Below are 16,441 nucleotides of genomic sequence, written 5' to 3'. Positions count from 1 at the left end.
TTGGTCCATTTTCTGTAGTGGAAAATTACAATTTATTACAAAAACAACAACCGATAATCGGTAGATTGTTTTAAATTATGTTTTTATGTTGATTTATTAATTTAAGTGCAATGCAAAAAGACAAAAATACATAAAATATGTTTGAACGTGCATAAAATGTTTTTGCATGACTGTAAACATCTATAAATATATCTGTAGATAGATAGATAGATAGATAGATAGATAGATAGATAGATAGATAGATAGATAGATAGATAGATAGATAGATAGATAGATAGATAGATAGATAGATAGATAGATAGATAGATAGATAGATAGATAGATAGATAGATAGATATCTGTTTATAGGTGTATAAACAGATATATTTATATATGTTTACAGTCATGCAAACACACACATAAATGTGTTCGCATGACTGTAAACATATATAAATATATCTGTTTTGTTTTTAAGTGTATAAACAAATATAAACAAATACAAACACACACATACACACATATATATAAACATACATATATATATATATATATATATATATATATATATATATATATATATATATATATATATATATATATATATATATATATATATATACATATATAACGATGTATGTTTGCATGCAGGCATTCAAACATAAATAAATGTTGATTTGTATATATATATATATATATATATATATGTAAGTATATGTCTTGGTATGCATATAAACACGTAAAACATGTATAAATATGTGTATAAACATGTATAAATATACGTTTTATGTGTGTGTAAACAAATACACCAATATATTTGTGTCTAAACACAGATTAAGTTCCAGTAATATCAGTGAGTTTCTGATCATTTACAACAGTATGACCTAAATTCAACTTTCTGTTATATTTCTATTACAAATTGTGTAAATAGTTCAAATCTACAGTCATCACTGTGCACCGTAGCCATGGTAACACGGAGACTGTTGCTAAGGAGCTATTCACCTGCAGAGGGAGCCTTTGCTTAGAAATAGAAGCCTTATTGATGATTGGTCCATTTTCTGCAGCCATTAATCTGATTTAAACAGTATTCTCATCAGAAACATATAAAAGCAGTGACTGAAGGTTTTATTGCTTTAACTGTTTTGTATTTTAGCCTTTTAGCTTTAACTTTATCTGCTGTAGTTTTGTCTTCTGACCCTTCTTATTTTGTGTTGTCTGGTACTTTTCCAACCCTTGTTTTAAAAGGTGCTCTTCTATCATATTGGAACTAAACAGGATTATTAGTGTTTTTTCTGCCATGTAAGCTGGTGTTGTTGTTGAATATCACACATATGAAGCAGCGTTCAGGACTATAACGGCAATAAACACCAGAACAGTGGACAATTAAAGGTTTCACTCTGTTTTAACTCAGTACGTTGATGATGATTCACCACCTAAATGTGATCTTCCTCGTATAATCTGCTGGTTCTTAGTGATTAATGCTTCCTAACGTTCTGAGGGACGTCTCTCTGGCGGTGAGGTCATCCTCAGCTCCGGTCGGTTCTTATCAGGAAGGTTCGGCTCAGAGTCGCCTCGGCTGCCACAGTGAACAGCAGCTCCTGAAGAATAAGGAAAAATACAGGGTTTCATTGTTTTGCTTTTCCAGGGAAGGTGGAACTCTAAGAGGGAAGGATTGATCTCAACTCTGGCTTTTATTTTTCCTCCGTGTGCAAAGGTAAGATCCTTTTATTTAAGAAGAAATCTGTGTGTGATCATTTTCTGAGCACTAAAGATGCTGGAATCTGGTGAAATGTTAGTTTCTGAATGTTCCATCAAACTAGAAATGGTGTATTTAAGGCTGTTTGTTCCTCATGTTGTTAGTTGGGATGCACATAAACAGTAGAAAGAAAATTACAAGTGAAAATGTGGGTATAATTCAAGGGAAAAAAGTTTATTTTCTCATAAATCTAACAAACTTTCTGCCAGTCGTGCATTAAACAGTGAGCGCTGACTGCTGACTTTACTTTGGAGCTAAATAAATTATTTTAGAGGAAACTATCTGAACTATTTTACGAACTCCAGACACAGTCAGTGATTTATTAAATGCACCTCTGTCACACCTGACAACCAAAATCTGAACACATCATGGTGGTGAAAAGAGTTTCAGGGCTGACATGTTTCTAATAAAAGGTACTTTTAATGGAGAAGTGTGTAAATCTAAATGTGCCGACACAGACAAGGATGTTAGGAGACCAGACTCCCCAGAGGTCAGGGGAAAACTTGCTGTGAATCTTTGATAAATTAAATTACGGTTGTTCCTTTTCATAATGTTTAAAATGATTCTAACATAAGATTGAATTCAGCCTAATCTGTAGATTTTTAATTTATCTCACCGTCACTGGAAGCAGATTCAAATGAAAAATGACTGTAGAAATGCAGCTAAACTCTAACAGTGATGAGTTTTTCTAAAATTCTGTTAGAAAATGTAAAAGCTGATGATCTGCTGTGGAAACTGCTCATGAAAAACTGTTTAAGCAGTAATTAGATTTTAGCAGCTATTAGTACTGATCATTGATCATGATGAGAGCAGATATTTTGACAAGATTTTTTATTTTTCTATATTAAGTAAATGTACTTATTCCTCAGTTTCTAAAATATATTTATCAGACATGCTGCCTCTGAATAATTGTAACCTGATCCTTCATCATTCTTTCAGGTGTTTAAGTGCTGGATGCATTTTTAAAGGTTAAAGCTCTTATTTGTGGATCATAAACATTTAAAATATATTTTTATTTACGACAAATGTCTGCAAATATCAGTTTATATATATTTTTAAAGAAGAATATGTTGTAATTTACAGACAGCTACAGTTAATGTTAATAACAACCCAATATAAATCAATTATATAATACAATAAACTTTATACTCTACTGGAGAGTTCTCTGATCAGTATGACTGTTTTAATGCAACAGCAACAACTTTTAAAATGATTTTAATGTTCTTTTAACTACTTTTATTTTAAATATATAATAATGTTACAAGAAATTCTAGTCAAAATGTCTTCATCAGCTGTAAGTTCTCAAGGAAATATTTAAACTTATCTACTTATACTACCGTTCAAAAGTCTGGAGTCACTTAGAAATGTCCTTATTGTTGAAAGAAAAGCATTTTTTTCAGTGAAAATAGCATGAAATGAATGATAAATCCAGTGTAGACATTGTTAATGTGGTAAATGACTATTGTAGCTGGAAATGTTTCATGGATTATCTCCATAGGGGTACAGAGGAACATTTCCAGCAACCATCACTCCTGTGTTCTAATGCTACATTGTGTTAGCTAATGGTGTTGAAAGGCTCATTGATGATTAGAAAACCTTTGTGCAGTTATGTTAGCACATGGATAAAAGTGGGAGTTTTCATGGAAAACATGTACAGTGTACTAAAACCTAGAGGATGTAAATGAAAAACAAGCTTACTACCAACATCCATGGTTATTGATGATGATTCAACCGAATATTTGAATGTTACTGAACTTTTTTCTTCAGTTCAGGACACTCGTTGAAATTCTAAATTTCAACCCTCTGGAGTGTTACTGGAGGACAGAAGATTTTTGAGACATTTTTCTAAATGTTTCATTTTCATGTTGAAATTCAAGGTCACTGAAGTTACCAGATATGGTTCCTGCCCGTTAGTGGTAAAAAAAAAACAACAAAACATTCCTATAAATGTATTTATCGTTACTTAGCACAACTACTCAGCTATAAAATGTGTGAGTTTGGTTGACTAACCACGGTTAGTTTGGACGTTTCGAGTCCGTCTTTTTCCAACTTTGGAGAGAAGACAAAGTTTGATCCGTTCCAGGCCTCTGATTGGTCAGATGCCGTGCTATAACGTAGAGTGATCTTCACTGATTGGCTGAAATGACCAAATATGATGACACACCTGATGAAGGGTTAACTCAAAGCTTTACACTTTCCTAACTCAATTTCAAACAAAATAATCTGCTAATGTGCAGTTTAGTCCTATTTTAGAGGCAGCAGGGGAACTTTTCAGAGCTTAAAATGACATAAGGTGCATTTATTTTTGTCTAAATTAGATGATTTTATTTACTGAGCAGCTACTCCGTGACAGATAGTGATAGACAGAGTGTAAGATCAGATTTCACCTCTGTTACAATTAGAACGGTCAGAGTTTCCACTGTTGCTGCCAAAGCAGGACGTAATGTTAGACTGTGGATGGAGATAAAAGATCTGGTTGATTATTCTGAGTTTGGTGGTTCTCCAGCAGAACTGAGTCTTAATCTGCACATGAAGCGTTTCTAGTGAGCACTGCACGGCTCTACTGTACAGGTATCACCGTCTTCTGGCTAAACCTTGGTTAAACCGGCTCAGCGTGCAGAATAAGCATGCAGGAAGGAAGCTGTGGGGAACAGAGGAAGCAAAAGGCCAAATCTGCAACCTCATGTCCAGAAAAAGGGAAGATCTGCCCGATTTGAAGCAGCTCTGGAGGCGTCGTTCCACTCTGGACCTCTGATGAAGGAGAGTTTTAATGACAAACAGAAAGAACCCAGCACTCTAAACACAGCAGCAGAAACATGAAAAGTTTACCTGAAAACGTGATTCTCTGGACGCTGCTGAACACGTGGAGTTGGAGTCCAGCTGCTGTCAACACGTCGTCTGCTGGATCAGATCAGGAAACAGTTTTATTACTGAGCTCTGGGGAAAACCATTTTAAAATATCCTCCAATGAAGCGTAAAAATAACACCAAGTGTGAAGGTAATGATGGTTTTACTCAGAAGTGAGTTCCCGGCTGTGAAACATCACTTTAATGCCAAATAATTCAAAAGTCTAGCGTTTAACCATCAGTGTTTCCTCTCATTAACAATCAAAAACAAACACTTTAAAAAGACTATACTGAAAATTCAGACCCCAAAGTAGAAACTAAGTGAAACTAAAGTCCACCTGTGATTTCTAATCAGTCTAACTGCATGAACGTGTTTGTAAAATGAGCAGAAAGTAGAACACTAGATTGTTCATTGTTCTTTTGTTAATTTGTGTCTCATTTTTGTAATATTTTGTCTTGTTTTTTGTCTTTTCTAAAGTAAAATCCTCTCTGGTTCAGTTCCAGATAACTGTGACTAAATGTTGTGTTCCTTTGTAGACACTCTGTGATCTGGAATTTGTAATGTGGAAATGATAAACTGAAGCTGAATGTTGTGGAAATTTTACTTATTTTTCCAATCAAATTTCAGGTTGTTCATGATGTTTTGTAAAAAGATAATTCATTAAATGTGAACATTTTTGCACTAAAACAAAAGAAACATTAGGAGTTATTTCTAGGTTATTTTGCTGTGATTGTACTGGTCACTTGAGATCAAACTGGATGAATGTGGAACCTGGACTAACATGAGTTTGACACCCCTGGTCTAAAGAATGGCAGGAGAACATCTGTGCAGATATGAGGTATGTTGAGGATTGAGTCAGAAGAAGTAATGGTGGACAAAAGGTGAAGAAAATCCAAAGATCTAAACTTCAGTAATGCTCCGACGTCCTGCTATGGAGTCTGTATGTTTGATAGAGTAAATTTAAAGGAGAAAATATTTTACTGTCCAACTAGAAATAATGTAAACACACAGAGGTGATGTAGCTCTGAACCGTTTTAACTGATATTACACTGGACTAACTCCTACCAGCGTCTGCTTCCTTTGTTTCACCTTTCTGTGCAGAATCAGACTAACTGTTGATTTTCTTTCTTCAGAAAACACACGAAGCTCGGAGCAGCGATGGATCTGAACCATGTCGTCTTTCTGCTGGTCCTCTGCTGCTTCTACAAGGTATCTGCTCTATTCCAGCTGCACAGCCTCGGTGATATAAATTCAGGAAAAAGCTGTGTTTTTTGTGGCTTCTAGGTCCACTTTGGTTTCATCCAGGGAGTTTTAGAGGATTAAAAATGTGTCAAAAGCTGCATTTAACTTCCTAATTCATGGAGAACGAAGCTGAAAAGTTGTTTCTTGTGTTGATTTAACAGATTTATCATTGAGATTAACAGTGTAATATTTTAGTTCAATCAGAGCTACAAAAGATAAATATACAAGCTTCTGTGACCAATAGACTGACTACAAAATGCAAATAAGACCACATTTATCACAGATGTGCTAAAAATGCACTAAAATGTTCCGTTCTCTGTGTTTTATCTGCTTTAGTTTCCAGTTTGTTGGACCTTCCTGTTCAGTATTCTTTGAGTTTGTCTCTTATTTCTGGTTTTCCACTCTTTTCAGGAGTCGGTTGCATCAACTCCAGAGGACAACAACAAGGAGCATCTGAACCAGATATATTCGGCGCAGTTTGAATGTTTCCAGAGGATCACGAAGGAATCCCACCGCAAAACCAAATCCAGCGGTGAGATGATCTGAGAATTATCTGAGAACTATCTGAGAACTATCTGAGAACTAATTGAGAACTATCTGAGAACTATCTGAGAAATATCTGAGAATTAACAAACATATGTCTGTAGATTTAAACAGAAAATGTCCATAAAGACGTCATTAACAGGTGAATTTCTGTTTATTTACATTTTGGAAAAGCATTTCATTAGTTGATGTAATCATTGCCATGTCTTTGTTTCTGTTTATTTAGTTATTTTTACTTCTAAGAACCAAAACAGTTTAGAGAATCTCTTTTATTTTCGCTCAATATTTGTAACTGGATTTTTAAAAATTAAATAAAATCTGTTTTTGTCACAGAATGTCTTTTTAAAAAAATATTTTGACAACAATTATGTAACAGAAAAGTACAATTTTATTATTGTTGGAGGTTTCATATTGACAAAAGTAGTTTTTTAAACACAATAAATTTACTTCAACAACTAATTTAAACTGTTAATTAAATTTAAACTGTGGCTACATCAAAATTTATGTAAAGTTTTCCAGCTTTTTTGTTTGTTTTGTTTTTTACTGTCGATAAACCATTAAAAATAGACATTTTTGGGGTATTTTAGTTTTATTTCTTTATTTTCTTCTCTTATTTTACAATTGAGTCACTATAGAACTAAAGAAAATGTCCTGCTTTTGTTTGTTTGTTTGTTTGTCTGCTTGTTTGTTTGTTTGTTTGTCCCCTGTGGGTAAAATGTGAATTAACAGGTTTTTTAATTGCAGGACAAAGTCTGTAATAAACTGCCTGAACATTTACAATGACTTTAAATTTTGCAGCTATTTTTGTAAAACTTTAAATCTACAATTAAAAAACAGAAAATGTCCCATTTTTAACTATAGGTTCATTAAATATTCGAATATGTGCTTTTTTATTATAATTTTCCAATAAATACCAGAAAAATATCCTGCTTTTGGTTCTGTTTTGACTGTTTAGAAAAAAACATGTTTTTTTTTTTTTATGAAGGCAGAATATGTTCAGGCTATAAATACACAATTAAATAATAGAAAATGTCCATTTTAATGATAGATTTATGGTTAAATATCAGGAAAATGTCCTCTTTTTTTGGTACGTCATTATTTCATGTTTTTACTACAGATAAATTATTAGAAAATAGAAATACTGGTTTTCATTGTTATTATTTTGTGTGAATGTCGGCATTAAAATATAGGAAACGTCCAGGTTTTTTATGTCAGCCAATGAAACATTATTTTAGTTATGATCTGCCAGTACTTTGTTATTTTACAGATTTATTTCTTGAATATACTCAATTCTAAACATAAGTTCTGCATTAAAAATGACTCAGTGTGACTGAGATCCATCAGATTCTATCACTCAGAGCAGGATTTCAGGAAGAGCTCATTTAGAACTGTTTGGTTTTGCACTACTATTAATTTTTTTATTTTATTTTTAATATGTTGATCATTTTCTTGTCTGGTTTGTAAGAGAAAAATAAAAAGTGACTCTAAAGTGACACCCTCATAATATGTGTCAGGCTTCAGACTTGCTAAACATACATTAATAAATAATAATAAGTGTTGTTTTTTATTTCCAGGTGGCCCGGTGTGTAACACCACGTGGGACGGATGGTTGTGTTGGGATGAAGCTGAAGCTGGACTCACAGAGCAGAGCTGTCCAGATTACTACAAAGACTTTGACCCCCACGGTGAATCTCACACTGATCACTAACCTCCACTAACTTTATTAGACCTGTAATATTAATTAGTGTTAATATTATATTGCTTTAGCTTCAGATTGCGACACCTGGATGGATGTAAAACTGATTTAGTTTCAGTTTTTATCAGAACTCAAAAGAAAGTTTCATGTGTTTACCTACTGTAGTGATGAAGCTATGAAGCTCAGAAATGATGGAAAATTAATTTTAAAACATTCCAATGTGCTTTAAGGACCCGTAACTCTGAAAATATTCACATTTTCATTAAACACACTGGAGATAAAAACATTCTGAGCTGATCAGGTTGGTAACTTCACAGACGAGGTAAAACAAAAACGAACCCAAATAATAAACACAGTTCTTGTGAAAAATCCCATCAGATCAGTGCTGATATGTTGTGAGAGTTGATGGAGGTTTGTAGAAGAAAACTCTTACTGTTGTTTGAGGAATCTGGACGTCCTTCATCAGAGCTGCTCCTGGATCAGATCCTTCCAGTTTCTCTCATCGGAGGCAGCTGTTCATCTTTATATACACAGAAAACATGAGCAGAAACGGGATCAGACTCCAGGTTTCTCCTCTTTCTGCAACTCTCTGTTGGCCTTCCTCAGGTGTCCTCAGCTCACAGGTGTATTTGGTGTAGCTCCGCCCCTTCCTCACCTGTCCAGGACTATTCTGCACATTTAAAAAAAAAAAAAAAAAAAAAAAACAACTTTCAACATGTTATCCAGACCTCAGATGACAGAACGTTCTTCGGAGAACGTTCCTGTAATGTGTTCTATTAACAAAGCTGTACCATTGTAGCTGTAATGTTCTGACAATGTTCTGCTGATGTTGTTGAGGGAATCATTAGAGAATCTGTAAAACGTTCCAACAATATCACAAGGAAGAACGCTCTCAAACCCACACTGAAGAATTGCTTTCCAGATGTTAATGAGGACTCCGTTCTTCATACAGCACGTTTTAAATGGTTCCTGTAATCTGACATGTTAAAGGTGGAACATTGTGCCTTGTTGTCCGTTCTAGAACGTTCTTCTACGAGAAGTTTCCATGATGATGTTCTCAGCGCAACATTAAAAAAATGTTTTTCAGATGTTATTGAGGCCTCAGATGACAGAACATTCACTAAAAGATGTTCCAGCGCTGTGATATGTCGATAACGGTGGAACATTCCAACTGTAATGTTTGGGGAGGTTGTTGAAAGAACAAATCTATGAAACGCTCCCACAATGTTACACGCTAACAAATGAAGAACGTCCTCACCAAACATTTTCAGAACATCTTTCCTACATTGAAGAAGAACAATCTGGGTAAAGTCTACTTCAGTAGAACTTTGCAGAACTTCCTCAGAACCTGTTCTTAGTGCAACGTTCAGGTTTGAGGATGTTCAATCCAACAAAGTTCTCAACAGACATTTTTAGAACGTCTTTCCCACATTTAAGAACATTCTGGGAACTCAAATCTACTTTAGTAGAACTTTTCAGAACCTCCACAGAACCTTCTAGCTGCATGTTCTCCGTTCCTTCACAGCGATGGCGTCCAAAGTTTGCACGGAGACGGGGGAGTGGGGTCGCCACCCGGAGAGCAACCGGACGTGGACCAACTTCACCAACTGTAAAGCCAACGTGACGCACCAGAGGACTGTAAGGAAGCAGGAGAACCGCTATAAAATCTATTTAATCATTAAAAACGATCAGCAGAGAACGTGGTAGAACCCTGAGTCTGACGGAGGTTTAACGCATTTGTTGTGTTCCACAGCAGGCGGCGATGACCCACTTCTACCTGGTGATGATCGGTCACGGACTGTCGCTGGTGTCGCTGCTCATATCACTGGGAATATTCTTCCACTTTAAGTACGTTTCCTTTATTTCTAAAACTGATGCTTTTAAATGTTATATGTATGAAAAATAGCAAAAGAAATGGGAGGATGTGACACTGATATCACACTCAGAGCAGCTGTTAGCACAACTTCATGCATGGTTGGTAATTGGATCAATTCAATATTGTCATTTAAACTCAAATTTCTGCATGAATCGATTAAAAAATACATTTAAGTTATTCTAACTGAATGAAACTGACTTGATGACTTAATCTTGTGTTAGAAAACCTAAAGTAACACAATGCAGAAGACATTTCAAGGCAACCGCAGTTCACAATAAAAAAATAAACATAATTATGCAACACTTTTGTGATTGGAATAATTAATTTCTCAAAAGCAAACAAAACCAGGAAAATGCTAAATAATAATAATAAAATAATAATAACTTAGGCAACCTAATGTTTTAAACGATCATCAACTTAAGAAATTGTGCTTTACAGAAATGATAATTAAGTTCATGATAGTAAAAAATCCTTTAAAAAACATGGAATAACTTAATTTTTTAAATATTCGGCAACTTAAAAACTTGTAATCGTAATCATGATAATTAGTTACGACATATAAGATTAATTTCAGATAATGCAGAAAAAACTAATGGTAGTTAATCTAAAATCTTGTGTTCATAATTATAGTAATTCAGTAAATAACACTTAAAATCATCTTTAAAAATGTGGGAAAACTTGTTGAAACAACTTTTTTTTTGGAAAATGTTTCCAACCAAAAAAACCTTCTGTTCATAATTATAGTAATTAATTACCAAATACCTTTTAAACATGGAAAAACTTGCTGGAAAAACTAATTCTGATGAATTATCAGCTTAAACCTTATTCATTCCATTTGTTGGCTTAACATAATTTCATGAGAAGTTGTGTTAGCTAAAAAAATACGACTTCAGTCGAGCTCCACCATTAGTTTTCAGAGTACACACATCTATAAAGCATAAAATGATTCATCAACACTAATCAATCCACCTTTTTTTTACCCCTAACTAGTGTAGTTTTACGGCTACCTGCAGGACCAACAGTCAAAGTTAAATTTTAAAGTTTAATCTGATCATTCTGTCTGATTTTAAAGTGTAAATGTGGTTTTCTGTGCTTCTTCAGGAGTCTGAGCTGCCAGAGAATAACCCTCCACAAGAACCTGTTCCTGTCCTTCGTCCTGAACTCCGTCATCACCGTGGTCCGGTTGACCACCGTGGTGAAGAAACAGGGACACAACTCCAACGAATCTGTGAGTGATGCTCCTGTTTACCTCAGGTCTGTCTGGGGGTTTCTTTGGCTCATTGTTGGTGTTTTCCAGGGAAGCTGTAAGCTGTTGATGTTCATCCACCTGTACCTGCTGAGCTGTAACTACTTCTGGATGCTCTGTGAGGGCATCTACCTGCACACGCTCATCGTGGTGGCTGTGTTTGCAGAAAAGCAGCACCTCATGTGGTATTATCTGCTCGGCTGGGGTGAGTCCAGGTTCATGGAGTATTTAATACCGGCTCTGTCAGTCCCACGCACTAACATCTTCATCTCACAGGGTTTCCACTCATACCGGCGGTGATTCACTCCATAGCTCGCCTCTGTTACTACGACGACAAGTGAGTGAGTTTTATCTCCACATGTTCCTACAAACATCCCATGTTTCCATCCTGAATAATCCCACTGATGTGTTCACAGCTGCTGGGTGAGTTCGGCCACTTCGCTGCTCTACATCATCCACGGTCCAATCTGCGCCGCCCTGGTGGTGAGAACCCATCATTTACCAGAAAATGCCCTCTAGGTCATCAGTGTAAGGGGCAAAACAAACAGCATCACCAGAAGTTTATCAAGAAGTTTAGTGCAGCTGTACAGACAGTTAAAAATGTTCTGTCCAGGTAACAAAGTCAAACTGATTCCTCACCTTACACTGGGGAACAAAATGATCGTTAACATCAAGTATTAACATCAGATCATCAATGTCAATACTATCTATATTTATACTATCTATCTATCTATAGTCCATCAATCTATCTATAGTCCATCTGTCCTTCCTGACTGTGACAGAGCTGGTTGGTTTTTAATCATCAGGTTTTTATTCTGTGATGTTTTTCTCATCATTCATTCATTTTAAATCATTCACTGCTGCAGAATTTACAGACCTGGACAGTAGCTGAATCAGCCCTTTTGTTCGTCTGCTATTTTTGATGGGATGTCGTGTTTCTTGGGTTTCTGGACTCCAGGTGAACCTTTTCTTCCTGCTGAACATCGTCCGGGTTCTCATCACCAAGCTGCGAGTGACCCACCAGGCCGAGTCGAGCCTCTACATGAGGGCGGTCCGGGCCACCCTCATCCTCATCCCGCTGCTCGGCATCCAGTTCGTCCTGCTGCCCTACAAGCCTCACGAGCACTGGGTGTTCGAGATCTACCTGTACATCATGGACATCCTCATGCACTACCAGGTCAGGAGCTACAACTCATGTACATGTGGCAATAATCAGAGTGCAGCTTGGAGAATTTCTAAATAAACCTTTTCTTGCCTGCAGGGTCTCCTGGTTTCTACAATATTCTGCTTCTTCAACGGGGAGGTGAGTTTGATTCTTCAACAAGAACTCAGATAGCGCAGTACTCCTCCAAGGCTGCTCAGTCTTTGTATTATATCTCACAATGATACAGAAATCTTTAACAAACCCGTGGATCCAGTCTATAAGCCGCATCACTGCCAAAATCTAATCAATTGGTCCTTGTGTCATTTCTGACCTTCCCTGAAAATTTCATCAAAATCCGTTGGTCTGTTTTTGAATAATGTTGCTAACAGACAAACAGACAAACATACACCAATCGTCACACAACGCCACCGTTCCTTGAGTAAAAAAGTTGACCTGTTTCATTCATGAGATTCACTGCAATTGCATATGTTGTACATGAAGGAAAACTGAGCAAAGCAGTGTTGGCTAATGCTAATTATTTAGCATTTCTCCCCATTCCAGCTTCCTACTGATCGTACAGACTTGAGGCCAGTGTAAATCTTCTAGTCTTACTCTCAGGAAGAAAGCAGCTAAAATATTTTCCAAATATGCTTTGTGGCAAATTTTTTGTGAAGAAACACACATACTATCAACAAAAAAAAAAAAACAAGTTTGTGTTGCTATTAGCATGGACTATGCTAGTACACGGGGTCTCAAACTTAATATTTGGACTTGTTTGCTAAATTAAGTTGGGTGACAGAAGTAAACATCTCCATGTTGACCATCCGGTCGATGGCACGTGCGACTCCATTTTGTTTGGTGTTTCTTGTGCTTTTTCTTAACAGAACGGCACAAAAATGGAGCTTTACGCCGACTTTATCAGTAGCGTTGAAGTAAAGGTTTTCTTTGTTTCTGGAAAGTCCTTTGGTGAAACAGTTTTTTGAACTGTGTTGTATGAAAACCACTGACTGTATTCGACTCACCGTCTCTCCGTTTCCTTGTCCAGGTTCAGACTGTTCTTCGGAGACACTGGAACCTACAGCGGATGCAGTTCGCCGGCACGTTTGCCAATGCAGACTTCTTCCGCTCGGCCACCTCCGTAGCATCGTCCCTCACCGAGGTCCACCGCTGCTACAGCATCGAGAGCCACACCGAGCACATGAATGGAAAGAGCTACTCGGACATATTCAGGTCGGACAGCCCCTTCGTCTGAGGACGCCCATCCACGTTCCCGCTTTCTTCTGCAAAGATTGATCCTGGAGTTAAGTTTGGTTTTTCTTTCATCTCCCAAGCAAAAAATAAAAATCATATTTTACTTTTCTGGCAAATCAATAGAAAGAAAAGTACCAAAGACTGTTTCTTCATAATTACGCTGTAAAGCTGTTGAGACGGGCTGTTGTTGGACAGGAAGACACGGTGAATCAAACAGCCTCTAGATCTACCATCAACACGAGGGATTCATTCTTTCTGCATCGTGTGGATTCTACCTGAAGAGTCCTCGATGGACAGGAAGCTGTTCTGTTGAGCTGACAGAGAGAGAAGTTATTACGTTCTCATGGCATTTCAAGAATATTGATGCAAAGTTCAGAAAGTTTGGCCAAAGTGGGAACGTGAAGCTGTGATGCTGCAAACAGGAGGCCGAATGTTCACACTGATTAATGCAACTTTAATGAATCGGAGCAGATTGGAGTGGCAAAGAAGGAGGTAAAATTTTGGAAAAGCAACTTTGCAGTAGCTTTGGTGTCAGATTAAGTGCCACAATACCACAAAAGTAAAGCAAAAAAAGCACGAAAACTTACAATAAACCCTGAATTTGCTTTAACAAATACCATTTCTGCTTTAGCTACTTTTCAATTCAAGGTCTGCATCCTAGACTGAACTCCCCCTTCAGGTAAATTTTCTATTTATGTGTTTTTTCGTCTCCTCGAAGGTAAACAAATAATGAGATTCACATCCTAATTTTGTCAGATGTATAAGCTTCCTTTGTCCAGCTTGGCAATCTTTTAAGTTAATGTGTTTTTTCACTTGATGTCTGATTATTCCAAAATGCTGGAGAGACGATTGTGAGAGGAAAAGTGCATGTCTTTGTACATATATGTGATTGTTTGATATGACATATAATGAGGCACATAGTATGAATTTGTACATTGCATTTAGACTGTCACTAGTGTGCTTTACATTATTTTCCAGGCAGTTAAGAACACATCATTGTATTGCATTGCTCACAGCTGGTTTATCACAGTATAAAGCTGAATTTGTAAAAAAATTGTGTCCAGGTAACAAAATCAAACTGATTCGACACCTTACTTTGGAGCACAAAATGATCGTTAACATCAAACATCAGATCTCTTAATAAAAGGTTACTTTCCTGTCAGGTGTGAAGAGCTGCTGGTTTCGGCCTTCAATAACAGGAATTACACGTCATTATCTCCTGCAATAAGAACTCAACCAACAGTGTAAAAGCAAGAAAAATTTAATGTAGGTTTGCATTAACTGAAAACGGGAACTTTAATAACTGTCCAAGGGTAACAAAACCACAAATATGTGGTTTAATGTTTTCATCTATAGAAAAAAGCCAACAAAAATGGTTCAAAATGTCAAACTAAACATGCAGCACTGAACAATAAATTAAAAACTCAGAGATTATTTTCTTAAAAATGTAATGCTTTATGAATCCAGAATTTCTACAGTGATTTCTATGCAGATTTTTTGTGATAGAATAAACACTGTTGACATCATAGATATTGCATTTTGCTATTAAAATACTGATAAATGCAGCTAACTGTGCTGAACTAGTGTGCTACTTTGAGGACAAAAATGTCTTGATTAGTTGCATTAAATTCTTAAATTAGTAGTTTGTTGTTTTTGGGAAAACAATTGGGCTTTTTTGCTGAGAGTGAAATGAGAAGATTGACACCACTATATGCTAAATATTAAGCAATGTACAGCCAGTTAAAGCTGTGCTAACTAGCTGGTTAGCTTTGCATTAGCATAAAGACCGGAAATGAGAAAAGCAGCTAGCCAAACAAACAGTTTACTTACTAGCAGTAACATGATACCTTATTTCTTCTAAAGCCCATGATTTAACATGTTGTACCTCACATCTTCTTATCTGTTTAGTCAGATTTTGTTGAGTTTGGACAGAAACATGCTAGCTGTTCCTCTCTTTCAATACTTTGTGCTAAAATTGAGCTAACAGGTTTTTTTTATTAGCCTAACATTAGCATAAGGACTGGACACAGAGGCACAGCTAGCCAAGTAAAAGCAGTCTACTAACTAACAGAGTTTGTTGGCTTTTAAGAGCCACTAGCTGCTGTTAGCTGTTCGTTATGTTAATGTTAAGCTAACGTTAGCTGGTGGGTTTAGCATTAGCATTAAGACTGGAAACAGCTAACACCTAGCCAAACAAAAATAACCTACTAGCACTTCTGAAGCTCATTAATCAACATGTTATATATTTACCTGTTTTTATCTGTTTATTCACATAAACAGAGTCATGCTAGTTGTATCACCACTTCAGTTTTAAATACTCATGTTCAGCTAGCTAGCTAAGCTAACCCTGCTGATTCCAGCTTCCTACTGATCGTTCCGACTGAAAGGTGGTATCAATCTTCTCGTCTTACAGCAGCTAAAATATTTTCCAAAAATCTGCTTTGTGTCAAATTTTTGTGAGGAAAACTCTTTATAAGGATGGGTGGAGCTTTTTCAACACACAATATAAATAAAAAGATTGTTTGTGTTGCTATTAGCATGGGCTAAGCTAGGACACGGACACTACAGTGGACATCTGCGATAAAATATTGCCCCATAAAGGCTTATTTACTGCATTTTCTGTCACTTTTGACTGTATTTCATGGCCTTCTTGAGCAAATGAAGCTTGCACATAATTTGAAAGTTCCATTTGTCAGATAAGGCCTTGGGAGTCACTTGAAAATGATCAGAAGACCCTTTTGGAATAATTTATCACAGATGTCAGTAAAAGTCTGAATTTCGTTGTTATTTTTTTAATATAGTGCTTGTTTATCCTGAAGTAATAATGCTGTAAATAAAAACAGATTGTTTCAATCTGAAATTCA

General features: G+C 36.2%; 1 protein-coding gene across 3 annotated transcripts; it reads left to right on the top strand.

The window, feature by feature from the left end:
• The first annotated feature begins 1,530 nt into the window (after positions 1-1,530).
• LOC111573310 (calcitonin gene-related peptide type 1 receptor-like) lies at positions 1,531-16,441 on the top strand. 3 transcript variants are annotated; one of them, XM_055008725.1, is made up of 13 exons: positions 1,532-1,690; positions 5,713-5,788; positions 6,233-6,353; positions 7,939-8,049; positions 9,586-9,698; positions 9,817-9,908; positions 11,038-11,164; positions 11,234-11,387; positions 11,459-11,519; positions 11,599-11,665; positions 12,141-12,359; positions 12,444-12,485; positions 13,372-16,441. In XM_055008725.1, the coding sequence occupies exons 2-13, from the start codon at positions 5,738-5,740 to the stop codon at positions 13,576-13,578; spliced, it is 1,365 nt and encodes a 454-aa protein (XP_054864700.1). In that variant the 5' UTR covers positions 1,532-1,690; positions 5,713-5,737; the 3' UTR covers positions 13,579-16,441. The 3 variants fall into 3 exon arrangements, with proteins under 3 accessions (XP_054864698.1, XP_054864700.1, XP_023133185.1); XM_023277417.3 differs by having other exon boundaries at positions 9,814-9,908; XM_055008723.1 differs by having other exon boundaries at positions 1,531-1,690; positions 11,038-11,387.

The sequence above is a fragment of the Amphiprion ocellaris genome, chromosome 24 (assembly GCF_022539595.1).
Source record: "Amphiprion ocellaris isolate individual 3 ecotype Okinawa chromosome 24, ASM2253959v1, whole genome shotgun sequence".
In the NCBI taxonomy this organism is placed as follows: domain Eukaryota; kingdom Metazoa; phylum Chordata; class Actinopteri; family Pomacentridae; genus Amphiprion; species Amphiprion ocellaris.
This window is presented reverse-complemented; position numbering and strand designations above follow the sequence as displayed.